The sequence below is a fragment of the Myzus persicae genome, unplaced genomic scaffold (assembly GCF_001856785.1).
Source record: "Myzus persicae strain clone G006 unplaced genomic scaffold, MPER_G0061.0, whole genome shotgun sequence".
Classification (NCBI taxonomy): Eukaryota; Metazoa; Arthropoda; class Insecta; order Hemiptera; family Aphididae; genus Myzus; species Myzus persicae.
This window is the reverse complement of record NW_019104230.1, coordinates 81,097-97,661: the sequence shown is the minus strand read 5'-3', so window position 1 is coordinate 97,661 and position 16,565 is coordinate 81,097. Positions and strand designations below refer to the sequence as shown.

Below are 16,565 nucleotides of genomic sequence, written 5' to 3'. Positions count from 1 at the left end.
AAAAAAAAACCTAATGTTACATGACACATAAAGTTGGTTGAAAAAGATGCCATGTCCTTATATCCCCTCGAAATGGTCAACTACAGAACTACCAATACAACGTTATACAATAGTGGCATTTTAAATCTGTATCCGCAATATAGTCCCGAATAAATAATTTATTTATACAACGTTTATTCAATTTTTAATAAGGAAACTAGACTTAATAATATCTATCTAGATGAAGTTAAGTAGCTTATGTAACTTAGTTATAGGGATAATATAGTTGGATATTGAAAATGTATAATTATAAAATATTATATGTAAACAATGAGCTAGGAAAAACACCACAACATCAAATGAAAAAAGTACGTCCGTACAGTTGTCATTCAAATACATTATAATATATGTATATACGACTAGTTGTAATGTACACAAATCTACAACAATATTGAAAAGTAATTATTGGACTCACATGTCCTAAAACCAAATAGGTTTGAATACAGAATAACTACCTAGTACCTACACGGTTTTAAAATCACTTTAAAAACCAAAGTCTTGAAATATTTATTTTTTTAAACGTATCACTATTATAACTCATCACTAAATAGTCCACACCTGTACCTTTTCGGCGATAACGCACCAATTTGATTGGTCGTAATACGAAGAAATGATGTGCAAATTATCAGCGTGTTTCTCGATCAGCTGGTCGAGTTCGCCTTCCCTGAACACGTGATAGTACCTGTGGAATGTTATAGACCCTCCACCGTGCTCGGACAGCGATTCTTGTGAGGTGGACAAGCTACACGTGTCGTCACTCTTGGACGTTTCTTGGGTTTCGACGGCTGCGTGTTGTCGGACCAGGACGGCGGCCCGCCTAGGGTCAGTCTCCTCCGACGATGACCGGCCGTCGCACCGCGCCTGCCTGCGGTCCGCGAACCTCGTATCCTTGCTGCAGTCACTCCACGATGTCAGCGAAGTCGTGCTCTGGGTGGTGGTGTGCGTGTCTGCAGTGTCGTTGGATTCAAGTGAGTTACCGGGCCGGAGCAGCGATACCTGGCTGCTGGAAACCGTGTCACGCCTCGAGTCGCACTCCAATTCCAGGGACGCATGACGGTCTTCCGCTGAGTCCACGGACTTGCGGTAGAGCCGCGACCGGAACCCCTCCCGGCTCCGTAGTACCTTGTCCACAGAGTCCTGTGTTTCGACGGAAATGCTGGGCCGGCGGGGCGCTTCGGACCCGGCTAGTATCTCGATCCGATGGTAGTCGTGTGGTTCGTCCTCCGGCTGTCCGTCGGAAGACGACGGGTCCGACAATATTTCGTCAGGTCGCATCAGCTGATGCAAATATTGCATCAGCTCGACCTTTTCTGGCGTATCTACTACGTCGTCGCGTGCCTTCTTTGGATCTTCTACCGGCTCCATGCCTATTGCGGCCCGCAGTTCTTTATTTAATCTTTATTTTCAACATAACAAATCATTTGCATTTAAAACAATAACTTTAACATAAAATAGAGTAGAAGGGATTCGTAAAAACTTACCTTTCAGCAAAGTCCACAAGATGCTTTTGACATTCCTCGTCCCACGTTTCTGGCAAATCCGATAGCTCATCTTTAGAACACTTACTGGCTCTCTTGTGTTTTGGTATTGAACCGAGACTTGGACTGTTTCGAACTGCCGTTCCTTTGTTTGGATGTTCTTGCAGACTCCACCGGTTAGTATGATTTGGTTGATCTTCTTTAGAGTTATGTTCTTCATTTGGGCTAGGATCTTCTTTTGGGGTAGTATCTTCTTTTGAGCTGGGATCTTCTTTCGTGCTGGGATCTTCTTTCGGGATGGGATATTCTTTAGGGCTGGGATCTTCTAATGAACTGCTATCTTCTTTCAGGCTGGGATCTCCTATAGGGCTGGAATCTCGTATGGGGCTGGGATCTTCTTTAAGGTTGAGATTTTCTTTAGGGATAGGATCTTCTGTAGGACAAGGATCTTCTTTAGGGCTTGGATATTCTTTAGGGTTAGAACCTTTTTTAATCACAGCAGGATCTGAACAACAGATTTGTTCTAAATTACCTTGTTCCGTCGATATTTTATCTTCGGGTTTTACTGGTGTTTCAAAAGGTTCATCAAACTCGATATCTACAAACATGTTCAAGGTTATGTACTTATGTGTGATATTCAATATTTATATAACAAACCTCTCATACTCTGGACTATAGCATAGAGAAAAATTATAATACTCATAGAAACAGTTGTTTAAGAGGATCTGATATTAAAAAGAATCCGTAGAAAGCTATTACTTAGATGTGAAGATTATTGCATAACAAAATATTTTAAGGCCAAAAATACAGTAGGGGACGAAGACACAGATTGTAGTACAATTATTTGAAGGGCTAATATTAATTGCTTTAAAAATTAATATGAAATTACTGTTATTAAAATAAAATACTGTTTTTTATAAACATTAATCACCTGTAATTTTGCGTTCATCTTCCACCACTACACTTATAACACTGCTAACAGAATCAGAGGAAGATGATTCAGCATCACTATCTATATCGTCTATTTCTGGATGAAATGTTTCTTCAACTGTTTTAATAAAATGTCTTCCGCGTAAACCAGAAAAGGTTCTATCAGCTTTTGGTAGACGATTACGTCCAGTTACTAAAAATATAACAATTTTTTTTTGTAAGTTAATAATGACGAAAATTTATCTGATTGGAACATACCTGGTTTAGTGTTTAAAAGAAGATCTTGAATTTGTTTAAGCTTCTCTGCACTAATTCTTTCTTTAGGCCGTGCATTATGATCTCCACCTTCGCAAACATGATCTCTACGTTCTAGTTCTTGATCTTTTTCTTGCTCTCTTTTGAGCTTCATTTCTATTGCTGTTTTCACAGGTGATAATTTTATGGGTTTTAAAATGTCGTCGACTTGTTGTTCTGTTGATAAATTTAACTGATATGGTTCATTTCCATTTTGTGAGCTGAACCTAGTTGGTAATCTAAAATGTGACGGGTGAATAGGCGCTGTTTTCGGCGTGTTAGGATGTGAAGACGATCTGTATTGACTTTGAGATTTAGCAGTGGGTGTACACGGAGCCGTTCGTGCTTGTTGTTCCACTAATGGCGGTGAACATGTCTTATCAGATCCACCGGTCGCATTCACAAATATAACAGACGCTAAACTACTCAGACTGTCTTCAGAATCAACACTAGCATCACTCTGTAAACTGTCTTTTGACGAATCTTCCGAAGAACCATCTTCACGGGAACTTCTTCGTCCATCACAACATGTTGTTGTCACTAATGCGGGAACGGGCATTTCTATTTTTTTTTCATCACTAACCTTTTCTTCACAACCTTCCTTATACCCTAGCATTCTACTAAGTCCACTTTTAATGTTATCAGATACCTGACTGGATGGATTTTTAAACGTTTTCGTGAATCCGGTTTTGAGCAATTGTAATGTATCTTTAATAGATTCCATAGTACGTGTGCTATACATAAGCTCTTCATTTAACGACGCTTGTCTTTGAATGTTCTTTTGAACGATTTCTTTTTCCTTAAGCCTTTCTACAGACATAAGTTCTTCATTCATCGACCTTTGTTTTATTTCATTACTTTTATATCTGTATCTTTTTGAACCACTGCCTACGTCGAATTGAGGTAACTTATTAACCAAATCTTTCATATCAGTAGCTTTATCTCTATCCTCTTCTGCATCCTCATCACATAGCGATTGTTTTTGTTTCACTAATTTTGGTTTTGAATGAGTTAATGGCATAGATTTTTCCAATTCCGGTATACTAGACCTTGATCTTACCATCCGTTTTTCCGTAGTGTTTTTGATATCGGTTAAACTCTTAGATTTGTGTGTAGGTGTTCGATTGAATAGCGGTATCGAGTCTGGTGAATCTTCCATTCGTCTGAGTTCTATAGGAACATTTAGTACATCTTCGTTACAAGTCTCACACCCTTCAGGATCCGAACGTAATACTGACGGTAACTCAGTACCATAAAGTGATGTCCAAGAACCAACGAACCAAGGTTTCGATGACACTTTACCTCGCTTGGTTGAACCGGCAAGCTTCTGTAACAAAGCGAATCTATGTTAAACGCAAACATGATATTTTAATATAATTTTAATAACAATTAACCTGTATTGCTTTCCGAACAAAGCTATAACAAGTTTCAGTCCCTGGACTCGATAAGCTAGAACTACTCGGGGAACTCGTTATCCCTTTTCTCCAATTTGATTGTTCCTTACGCTTAGTTTTTCTTTCACAACACATTTTGATACTCCTATGTATTAATAATATTTAGATATATTATGTACTGGCTTTAATAAATGCAATATTAATAATTGAATACTAACGTTGTCGAATCGGAATTAGATTTTTTTCTCGTGCTAATGTATTCCTCGTCAGACGTGGTTGTGGTTGTGGAAAATTCTGTTGATTCACTTTCTAAATTTCTACAGGGCTTGTGCCAGGGCATTAGCACGTCTTGAGATTGAAACTACGAAAATAAACATTATTTTATGCAATAATCTAAATTTTCAATATTTATTTTTTATACTTTTCTATGGCGTCGTTCCATGGCCCACACTGTAATTATTATACGACCACCAATTCTAAGTACCCTGGCTAGTTCTCGTAAGGCACACACACGTCTTTCTGTTGTCGAAAAATGATGAATAACAGCTATAGATAATACAGCATCTAAACTACAGTCTTTGAATGGTAAGGTTAGATTGTCACACACCAATACCTATATTTGAATAAATTGACAAATTAGTATTTAATATTTATCATTTATTGATTCGAAATAAAATTAAATACAACTATGATCCAGTAAATTCTATAAGGAAAGTGAAAAAGTAAAATATTTACTTCGCTGTCTCGACTTCTTGCTATTTCAGTTAACCTCAGGCAACGGTCAACTCCTACTTTGAACACATGCGGGTTGGTCGATAAATATTTTCCCGTACCACAACCTAAAATTGGAAAAAACATTTACAACTTTTAGTTAATTTGATATTAAGTATTAGGTAATAAATAAAATTGAATTTCATTATGAAATATTATAATAATAATTGTGAATAATTTATCTCAAAGTAATATTAATGTGGTATTCCAGAATTTTAAACTATGAATTAATTCAGGTGATTCAGTGTATCTATGAAATAAACGTGCGAAAATTGTACTTCTTTTAAATGTATAGTTATTTAACTATGACGAACTTATAATTTGCTAGCAGTTAGTAGTGAAATGTAAATGACACTCAATGTCCAATAAATAAAATAATATGAAGCGAATCCAAAATAGTAGGTCTATTGAAACCTAGGATAGAGGTGTCTGCCATACATATAAATTGTACGAATAAATGATAAGTTTATAATCCAGCCGGTGGAGGATTTCAAAAAATGGATTATCATAAATGAGTGTACTAACTCGAACTAGTCGGCTGGTACTTGGCTGGTAAGCGAGAATTACATATACAAGGGGATGGTCATGGTATTGAACTTCAAAATAGTCGAAATAAAAATATCTAATTGTGATTTTAGACCAATCAATTAAGTAACATAAACGAAAGAAACGGTCTACTAACAAAACTAGTAGGATCAGCGTGGAGTGCTAAACTATATAACACAAGAACAACTTCAAAATAATTTAAGAGTGTAGTGTGGTGATGAATTTCAGCTCATGAAAAAAAACTGGGTGTTACGCAATGTGAAAACAAGTACTTTGAATCACAAAACGATTTTACGCTTGAGAANACTGGGCATAGCTCTGAATGAAGCGCATAAAATAATTACGAGATGCTTAAAAACGTAGTAATCGAAAAATCGTATGTACTATCCGGTATAGTTTCACCCCACATTAGACAACCAGTGCAAGTAAATCGGGAAAGAATACAAATGGAAAAAAACACTCTATGACACTTTATGCGTGGACTTCGAATCCCAAAATTTCTTAAACGGAACTATGAAGCTTATTAAAACACCACGTGGATCTACAAGAAATATAAACTGGAAACTAATATTCCGAAAACCAAAGGTTATAACTAAGTGAAACCTTACCGCCGGAATATGAGAATAACAAATGACAGATTTGGAAATCTTTGAATAGATTTAAAACTGATATAGGTCGCTGTAAAGTCAACACGAATAAATAAAACCTACTGGATGATGAAAACATGATTTGCTCATGTGGCAAAACAAAGAATTAAGAATAGCTTATATATTCGACTGGTATAAGGCAAAAGGGGCTAAGCGACATTTTTACAACTTTTTGAAGTGCAAAAACAAAATTTTCATGTGTTCTCAACTTTGGCGTTGGGGCTTTGGTGTTTAATTAAGCTCCAGGAATGAGGTTATTGTATATTTTCATTTCATTTTATGCTACCTTGATGGCTTGATACTAGTTATACTGAAATGTCTTGTTATTTTTAAACACAATGAATTTTGTTAAAACTTACCATTTTTTGGCGCTTAGCTCTTATTTTTTTGTTTTTAATATGCGATGAAGGGCGTTTGTACCCTTATTTAAATGTTATGCTATAATTATTAATTATAGCAATAATAATATTTTTATTTTGAATAAATACCTACTTTTTTTTCAAATCTGCGATGTATTTTTTTTTAATAATGTTATAAATGTTATTATTAGGTATAAAAATATCAATAATATAAAAGGTGATAAGCGATAATAGAGGGGGCCAAGCACCACGTGTTTGTAGCTTGGTGATAACAATTTTCATCAGTGTCGCTTATACCCTAAAAAAGGTGCTTGGCCCCTATACGTTTATCAATTAATATGTCGCTTATACCGAAAAATACCAAAAAATAAAAATCAATTATCTCATTACTAAATTGTCATATTAACACTAGCGCTCGTGCGTTCGATTGCTTTAAGTGTCGGTTGTCCCGTAGTATACACCATGTCGCTTAGCCCCTTTTGCCCTATACCAGTCGAATTATGTGGGGGCCAAAGTGCACACACTCGAACTTCGAAAAGGATCTTATACAGATGAATCAAAAGGCCATTGGTGTAGCCAAATACTGGGCGAAGCCGAAGTCTGTAGACACATACAAATTGTATAACCCACCCACCAAACATAACACTATCAGAACATATTGTGATTTTATATTAACAATGTTATAGTACTCATATTATTATAATATTGGTTTAGTATTTATTTTGTTATGTTACTGTTATCATAGTATTCATTATTATTATTTTTATAGTTTATCTGTTATTTTAAATAGCTACCTAACACGAAAAAAAAGTAGTGAGTTTAAATTAACAGTATAAATAGTGGATTATTAACTGTATAACATTTAAAAATAACAATTTGTAAATTAAAATCAATTTATAATCTGTATTAATAATAAACAATGGTTGTGCGTGTAAGCGATTCACATAGGTATAAATGGTAAAATCTTACTTATGGGCTATGATAGATATACCTATCAGTAAGGCGTTAAAAATTAAAAGTGTCCATTATTCTAAAGTCGTCAACAGAGGTCCGGGGATACTTCTATAGTAGAAGTAATTTCACCTGTACAGGTAAATTACGAAGAGTTTTTTTATATACTTCGTAACTTAAATTAATTAATTTTATTTAACAATAAAATATATTTTTGTTTGTCGAATAAAGTTATTTATTTTAACTTTTATTTATAAAGATAAGTCGCTCGAAAATTTAATATTTTTGACACTATAAGTACAGCAACTCGCGTGATCCTATAATATGTATATGAATACATTATAACTTTTAAATGTTTGGATTTGCATAGTATTCTAGTTAATTTAATCTCAGAAGTTAATTAAATTTATCGTTAAAACAAGCTCGGCTTATTTATTATTAATCCTATTAATCTTAAACTATAAAGTATACATGTACAATACAGTGTTTGTAGGTCGTTCGGAGCGTAGGTATTTTTCCAGTCACTAGAAACGTACCGCAGGCGAACGTTCAAGCGGAATACAATTTGAAATATCTCAATATTATAGAAATATTTGGATAATTTTCAACTCGATAGGCTAAGTACGTGTACACACATAATGTAAGTATAGGTTTATTTCGGTGCACGTGGATAAGTATTTCGTTATAAATAATTCGACGTAGGTACCTTATGCTTAAAACCTGTAACACGCAGTACGTCTGTACACAACCATATGCGGTTTTGGGGCTCTAAATCGTGATATGATATCGTGCTTGAAATAATATAATTTCAATTGTGCGCGAAATAGGAAGTTATAAAAGCCGCGTACAGAAAGAAAAAACTGTCACGTTCACCCCGAAATGTTGGTGCAGTCTACGTTATTGACAGTAAATGTTTAGCCGCATGGTTTATATCGTTATAATAATATATTTTGTCGGTCATACAGGCAGGAGGGTAACATATTATACTCACCGATGTCGCACACGAGTGATCCGGGCTCCAAGTCGTGCAGGAACTGCGTCACCTTCGGCCACGGTTTGGTCTTGTGTGCGGGCTGATACATCTCCTGGTAAGTGTCGTGCACGTAGGCCTTCTCCAACTCCAAGCTCCGGGCTAGACGGTCGGCCCTGTCCATGGCCCCGGCCCGGCTCGCCACCGAACCACGTCTGCAACCGCCAGCGGCGAAAGGATACCGTTATTACCATATACCCGGTGCAAAGGCGAACGGCCGGGCGGCGGTGTACAACGACCACAACAACTACCACTACCTAACATCCAAAGCGTGCAGGTACATGATGTATGATGCACGCACGCACGGTAAAAACGGCCGCCGTCTGCGCCGATCATTATTCATTCCGGTGACCGGGTCACGGTGGCGTCGGTATCATGACGTCACGGGAAGCGCGTGACTTGACGTCACCGCCGCCGCCGCCGCCGCCGGTTCCCTCTTCGCACGTATTGATCCCTCCCTCCGCGCGCAACGGAAACCACGGGAATCCCTTCGCACGCGATCCCGCCGCCCACCGTCACCGGTGTGTGTGTGTGTGTGTGTGTGTGTGTGTGTGTGTGTGTGTGTGTGTGTGTGTGTGTGTGTGTGTGTGTGTGTGTTGACGTGTTGTGTGTGCGGGTGTGTGTGTGTGTGTTCTAAAATACAACCCACGAAACGCTTACGTAATAATAACTTGTTACACCGTAATAAAATGTATATAATTTTTAATTTACAAAACGTCACGTTAAGTATGGTCGTTATATTACTATAATATTGTTATTATCGCCGTTATGCGCGGATACGGACGCTTACACTTTTTCGGCGTACCCCACCAATATCGCCGCACGCGATACGACCCCACGGATTTTCATACCGATCATGCCGAAACCGACATGATAATATTGTTTACGTTAAGGGAAAAGAATTATAATGTCGTTGTGGGCGCCCCGGAAATTCGTGGCGATTCGATCGTTTACGTTTAATAATTTCGTCTGCTCACCGAGACATCGTCCGAGCCCAGAGATAATAATTAATATACTGTATTTTGCGGAAAAATTGTCGTCGCCCACGACACATACGATTGCAAAAGTAGAACAACGAGTAGAATATATAGAAAATAAATATTAATTATTATATAATATCGCTTTCGAATAACACCAATAAATGATAATAATAATAAATATTTAAAATATGTAATTAATGTATTTTGCAACATAATACCGTAATATGTATTGCCACAACCATACAATATAATAAACTTGTATTACTCACTTAAAGTTATAATGACGCTTTTCGTTTCACAGTTGTCATCACATCGCGATATGGGTGTTGGACGACTCCGCAGTTATCACATATACATGTATATATATATATATATATATATATATGTACAATCAGGCCGACTTACCTATACATCTACATAATATAATAAGGCCGTTTTTAAGACGCTCACACTAGCACACGTCCGCGATAAATCGACCATAATAATATGAAATATTATAATAAAGTTTCGGCGGTTAATATTAATATCATATCATACGGTGTACGACAACAGTCAAAAAATGTATTCCTGTTTCCTGTATGGCGACCGTTCGGGTTTTTGCGGTGTTGCTTTCAAATTTTTGTTTTTTTTTTTTTTTACATGAATTTTCGTTTGAAGTCGATCAAAAAGGGTCACTCTTCGCGGCGGGGTGGAAAAAAAAACGTAAAAAAAAAAAAAAACAAAAAAATAAACAAACAAGAGCGAGCTCCGAGGCGAACGTCGGACGCCTCGTCTCGGGCGAATTACGGAAACAAACGGGCACCACGGCGGCGAACGTATAATATGCAGGGGAGTGATAGAGAGCACATGCGCCGTATCCGTGGCGTACGGCCAGGCGCAATGATGATGTCGATCGGCGTGTTTCGACTTTTATCGAGGTGTACACGCGCGCGTAAATGACTGACCGCACGCGACTCCCGCTCCGATAATGGCAACAACAAGACATCAAATTCGAAAATAATGACAGCGTTTTATAATATTATTAAGACTTGGAAACGTGTGAACACTGCTAATGTGGCGTATCCTTGTATTGCGGTATCATTATGTTCCGAAAACTATATTCAGATATTTTGTTCGCGATTCCGAAATTAAACTAATACAAATTAGAAGATATAATAATATTATGCCATCCATGATAATGTTTTGCATGTTTAATATCAATCAATCGCGTAACAAGTGATAAATACGAAAACTGTAATATTATTGTTATAGTAATTGGTCGCTGATTTTTACTTTAATATTATTATATTTAAAACTCCAACATCATACGTCATCTAATAGACTTGTAATTTAAAAAAGGTGGACAGGTGGGTACCGCTCCGTTGTACTGTAGGTGCTATTGTGTGGGTCACTGTAATGGATGTGCATCTGTTAAATTTCAATTCAATTACCTATACAAAATCATTGTACACGAACAATAAATTTGAACGAAGACGGTCTGCGTTAGCCCGTACTGTAATTATATTTTTAAATTAAGATATTAACTAAAATCGTTATTCTCCGGTGTTTCAGTATCCGATTTCACAAATTTTGAACATAAAATATCTGTTAAAAAAGACTGGCGTTAAATAATTTTTTGAATTTTGGTTGCAGTATGAATGACTTATGAATTATGATAAACCTTGTTTTAATTTTCGATCTTAAGCTTCAATAGTTGCACATTTTATACATTTTTAACTACAAAATAATTTACAAATTTTCTAGATTTTGATGTATTTTGTTCAAATTTTAATTTTAAATGCTTATAAAAGGAAAACTCAAAAAGACCAAATATTTAAAAAAAATTATCACGCGTAGAAAATTATGAAATAAAAATTTGGTGAAAATGTTAAGTATATACGGTTTTTTTGTTTTTGAGCTGTATCAAAATAAGAAAATGGTTATTTTCAGGGTGAATTTTTAATGTTATAAATATTTTAATTTCAAAGGCTTATCAAAAATTAATTTGACTTCCTAAAAAACTTTTTTTCTTGTTAAAGGTAGAGAAACGTATGATGAATTTTTTATTCAATTATTAAATGTTAGATATAGAAAGAAACATTTTTATAAATTTCTAACTACAAAATAATTCATAAATTATCTCGATGTTGACAACTTTCTAAGTCTTAATTAATGCTTACGAACAAAATTGTGTGACTATGTAATTTTGATGTTTTTTAAATGGTATATGAACAACACATAAGAAAACTCGACTTAATTTCCCAAAGTTTTTGAGCCAGCAAAATTTTTTTTATTATATTCAAACAAACTACAAAATAATGCCTCGTAATGCACTTAATATTACTAAGAAATATTAAAATTGTAAAATAAAATATCTATATTATTCGAATGCTCAGCTACTGTTGTACGAATCAGACACTGTGTTGAAAGATCATATTGTGTCGAAAAATTGTTAATAATGTACCTAAATCCTATTGCTCCTTTTATTACCAAGATATTAATATACTATATTATTATATAGGTGGAACGTCGATAACATATTATAATGATTTCTTTAATTGATGTTGCAGAAGTAGAAAAGTCGAAATGCCCGCGAGACGTGTTTTCTATATGTATACACAATTCAAATAAAATAATCGTATAGATACGAATAAATAGGACGAACAATATATAAACCTAACACGAGCTAAAAATTTAATATAATATAGGTACGTTTCGTGATGAAATCTCAAAAATCGTGAAACGAAATACTGCCGCAAACTCGTAGTGTACGAGTATACATGCATCTAATATAGGTACCTAGTACCTACATGACGTGTAACCATGTAGGTACTTATATTTATTTTATTTTGCACGAACGTTTTATTGGTTTACCTAATGCCCAATTATTAGTGATGTGACCTCGCCATAGTATTGTAACCGTTCGTGAACAGTATGAGAATTTGTTATAATGATATTGGTTTTTTTAAATCTTTGGTTATATTAAGTATGTGGATTAATATTATAATTATTAAATCGTACGAAGTATATCTAAGGTTAAATACATTTGTCACTAAATAACTTTTTCTTAAATTGGAATCATAGGTGCTTTGTAGTGACAAAGACGATATTAGTTTTTTATGATTATAATATTTCGATTCGCATTTCATAGTAATATGTATCATAATATTCTATTATTTATGATACACTGTTGACTGTTATAATTATTGTTATAAATTATGATTTATTAAAATGTATAAGTATGAATTTATTAACTGTATTTCTATTGGTACGTATACAATACCGTTGAATTAAGAAGTCGGACGAAGGGACCACTATATCATAATTTATTATTAATTATTAAAAAGGAAATAATTTACGAAATCACTGCTGCGGAATGTAGGGTAAATGGAGATCAGGAGTGACGACGATTTGTTTGGACCTGAGACGACACGATGCAGTTGAACATACAAACTTGCGCAGTATTCCATACTTCCATCTGCAACATGCGCAGACTCTAGTCGCCACTGCAGCATAGCAAATGAAGTGACCCAAATTTGTTATTACCGGCCAATATTTTATACTCCAGATAAATATTTTTAACAAAAAATATTGATTATACAATATCCAAATCATAAGGCAGTTCTACTGGCTACTGACGCATATTATTATTATAGTAAGCTATCGAGTACGTATATATTAAAATTTATAATGGTAAAATATTAGGCAACATATTTTTTTTTTAATCTTATTTTAGACTGTTGTAATTTTTAACAGCCAGTTTTAATCACTGCCCGTCAAAGGAAACTTTCACCAAGTCATTAGATGAAAAGGGGCAACAACAAGTGTGTGTTGTTCTCAACAAATCGCAATGTATTTTGTCTTTGAATTTTAAAATTAAATAGGTACCTATCTGTTATGACTGCACTTATATTAATGTAAATAATGTGTCTAATGATAGACGCATTAAAAGAAGAGTTTTTAACTTTTTTTTTAATGAATATTCCTTATCCTTATTCCAAAGCTTAATATTTTTTGAAGAACTTCGTAACATAAAAATTGAATTTCGGTTGGTTAGCTTATTATAGTTATAACTCTTATAAGTATATTTAAAGTTTTGATGCGCAGAGTAAGTGGCAATACCACTCAGGGGCATTCCACCCCGCAAAATGTATTTTTCCACTACTCCGCTCACATAAACTTTAGTTAATACTTTAAAGTTTAAACTATCTAATTAAATATCCGTCCAAAATTTGATTTTGGATTTGATGCATCGAACTACTCCAAATAATATTCTGTTTCGGAGTATGAAATAAATACATACATAAAAATGTTTACTGTAAATTTAAAAAGTTTAAACTTGAAAATAATAACGATGAAGTAAAAAAATATTTTTGTTTGTATAACGGTTTGTAATTATGCAAAAACATAGTTTTAAAAACATTAATAGTTTTTGAAATATTGAGTTTTCTTCGATAAATTAATCACTGGATAGTATGTTCTATAAATATATATTGAGAACGTTGTAATAATATGTTGGCCCTGTACTCCTACTTCTCAGTCCTGAACAAAACTGATATTATGATCTACAATAGAAGAACTGCAAAATACGAAATTACCGTTTAAAATAAACTCTATTGTAGACTTTATAGCAAAGTGTGATGTAGTCGATGTAGGGATGGTTTAAACCGTGGTATATAAAGTAGGTATAGACGTTGTATACCTAAATTGTTAAAGTTGATTTAACTTTTAAAAACTTATAATTATCATCAATGAGTACAATATTACATTACAGTACAACTTCAATATAATATAACGATCTTCCGTTTGACGATCTTTTCTATAAAATGAAATATTATTAAGAACCATAACCAAATTTGAACCAAATTCATTTGATTATATGTATGTAGCAAATTTCTCTACAATACGAATTTATTTTGGATGCCACGGAAGTTTCACTATAGTAATGATTATTACTATAAACGTTTAATTATTATTACCTAAAGTTCTGTTGTGGCTCGATATTCACACCATGTTTAATAAATTTCGTGTGCGTTCCTATAATAACTTACTAGTAGATTATTGATTTTTGACTCAGAACGGGTGTTTAATAGTGTGTGGGATGACGTTATAAACGCCACCGCGGGATGTTTATATTAATATATTATGTACATGTTGACTTAGTGGTCGAACATAATATACATTATATACCACAGCAATTGAACTGTAATAAAAATTGTGACAGATATTTTAATTGCATAATATTAATATGTATTAACCACGCTTAAAAAATATCGAATATAATATGTTATGTTACGAGTATATGAATAATGCTTATTGATTACCTTTTTGGCGTTTATATAATTGCTCTTTTTAGATGAAAAATAAAATTCAACAGTTCGAAATACATATTTATGTATATTATTAAATGGGTATCTACGAATTAATGTAATAAAAATTAATTAACGTGGAAATAAAATGACCTCTATACACTATACATGGCGATGGCATACCAGTATCCCACATAATAATGCAGCCTGATATATTCTGGACGCCTATATGAATGTTGATTAATAATACACAGTTTGCCCACTCCATATTCAAGCAGTTTTGAACAACCTTAAAAACTTCCGAAGTTTCCACGTTTTTACTGTTTTAGGAGACGTATAATGTATATTATTACAACATTAAAACTATCCATAATGAATAGATCTATATGCCTTACCTACTACACATATGTTTTATAACTATACAATCAATTTCTTATTGTCGGGTATCAATACATTTAAATTTGTAAAACACACTATGATAATTGTTATTAATAATAGTGGTTAATGATTGTTGTTTTGCTATGATCAGTAAAATATAGTTTTTTATTCGATTGCACCATAAAAAAGGGTGGACCAGTGTGAGCATATGAGTATAAGCATAAATGCATAATACATATTAATATATTACAACTTATCATCTGTTGTTTTATTTTGTCTGTGATTTTGAAATTTTAACAAAAGTCATATGGTTTCTTAAATTAAATAATATTTGTTATTATTTATTACTTATACCATATTTTTTATGAATGTTAATTAAAGTTTCCAAATAATAGATATTTCGATTTTGCAGTTGTTCACTGCCCACCGTTGTATTTTCACATTATAATTTTTCACGGTGGTTGATTGCAGACCGCGGGGCTCCAAAATGCGCTCGGGGGCATAGCGCCTTAGGGGCTAGCACTAATGTCCCAGTTGACCTATCCCATAAAGAGTGTTGAGTGAAGTAGCTACCTAGAGATTGCCTCTGGACATAACGCTTCCATTACATTTCAATTTCATAGAATATTGGAATATCTATCAATTATTTATGCATTATACAGTAGGTGCACATACTGCTCATTATCCAGATAAAATAAAATCACTCAAAATCACGAGACGTTAATTAAATTTCAAACGTTTCAAAAAACACATTATAGAGACGGTACCGATTGTTTATTAAAATACTTCTATATGATTATAACAAAATATTATAAATTTGTGTTTCTGATAAAAAATTTACGTAAGTATACATGTTATATTTATTTGTATTATAGTTTTTTATTTTTTTATTAATCAAATTTATACATTTAAATATTTTCTTCTCGTCATGGTGATTAGTTTGATTTTAAAATGTTTTCAACGGTCTTAAGTACTAACCCACATGTAGGTGTTCTTGATTTCATAATATTCTGAAGTGGAATATATTATTGTGACCCTGCTGTACGTAATTGTCCCGAACTACTTCCCTCATCGCCACCACATAGGATACATAGCTATTATTAATTTATTACAGATTACAAATAAAAAAATCTTTGCATTTTGCAAGATCTTTGAGACAAGAATTCATTTCGTTCAATATTATGTTGCAGTGCAACAGTGTTGCACATTTGTAGATTATTAAATGATTTCGGATGTGATTTTATGCACATTTTACAATAAACTTCGTCCTTCGTCCTCGGGTCTTAAACGCGTAGATATAATTTTATTTACTAAACTATTTATATGTATACAATACATATAATATATATAATATATAATCGTAAGTATATAATTAACGGTGCACCGTATACACGACGTAAACCTATGCAACCGACACACGGCTAACTGTGTACCAGCGATATACCAACCTATTAACCAGTAACCTATAATTGTGTCTATA

The 16,565-nt window shown here is 33.9% G+C and overlaps 1 protein-coding gene across 3 annotated transcripts; it reads right to left on the bottom strand.

Annotated features, from left to right (window-relative positions):
• On the bottom strand, positions 1–10,233 carry LOC111040251. Of its 3 annotated transcripts, none has more exons than XM_022324081.1 (10): positions 9,689–10,233; positions 8,401–8,594; positions 4,871–4,974; positions 4,557–4,748; positions 4,354–4,496; positions 4,136–4,280; positions 2,706–4,068; positions 2,449–2,640; positions 1,521–2,115; positions 1–1,435 (listed from the first exon to the last, which is right to left on the bottom strand). In XM_022324081.1, exons 2-10 carry the CDS (start codon positions 8,561–8,563, stop codon positions 583–585), a joined length of 3,750 nt encoding a protein of 1,249 aa, XP_022179773.1. In that variant the 5' UTR covers positions 8,564–8,594; positions 9,689–10,233; the 3' UTR covers positions 1–582. The 3 variants fall into 3 exon arrangements, with proteins under 3 accessions (XP_022179773.1, XP_022179775.1, XP_022179774.1); XM_022324083.1 differs by having other exon boundaries at positions 2,706–4,065; XM_022324082.1 differs by lacking the exon at positions 9,689–10,233 and having other exon boundaries at positions 8,401–8,944.
• Positions 10,234–16,565: the final 6,332 nt, after the last annotated feature.

Excerpts from the sequence above, each read along its gene's own strand:
- LOC111040251 (XM_022324081.1), bottom strand. The coding sequence starts at position 8,563 with ATGGACAGGGCCGACCGTCTAGCCCGGAGCTTGGAGTTGGAGAAGGCC. Across the intron at positions 4,749-4,870 it reads CAAGAAGTCGAGACAGCGAA|GTATTGGTGTGTGACAATCT; the intron begins GTAAATATTTTA and ends ATTCAAATATAG. Across the intron at positions 4,069-4,135 it reads TTGTTCGGAAAGCAATACAG|AAGCTTGCCGGTTCAACCAA; the intron begins GTTAATTGTTAT and ends GCTTTGTTACAG.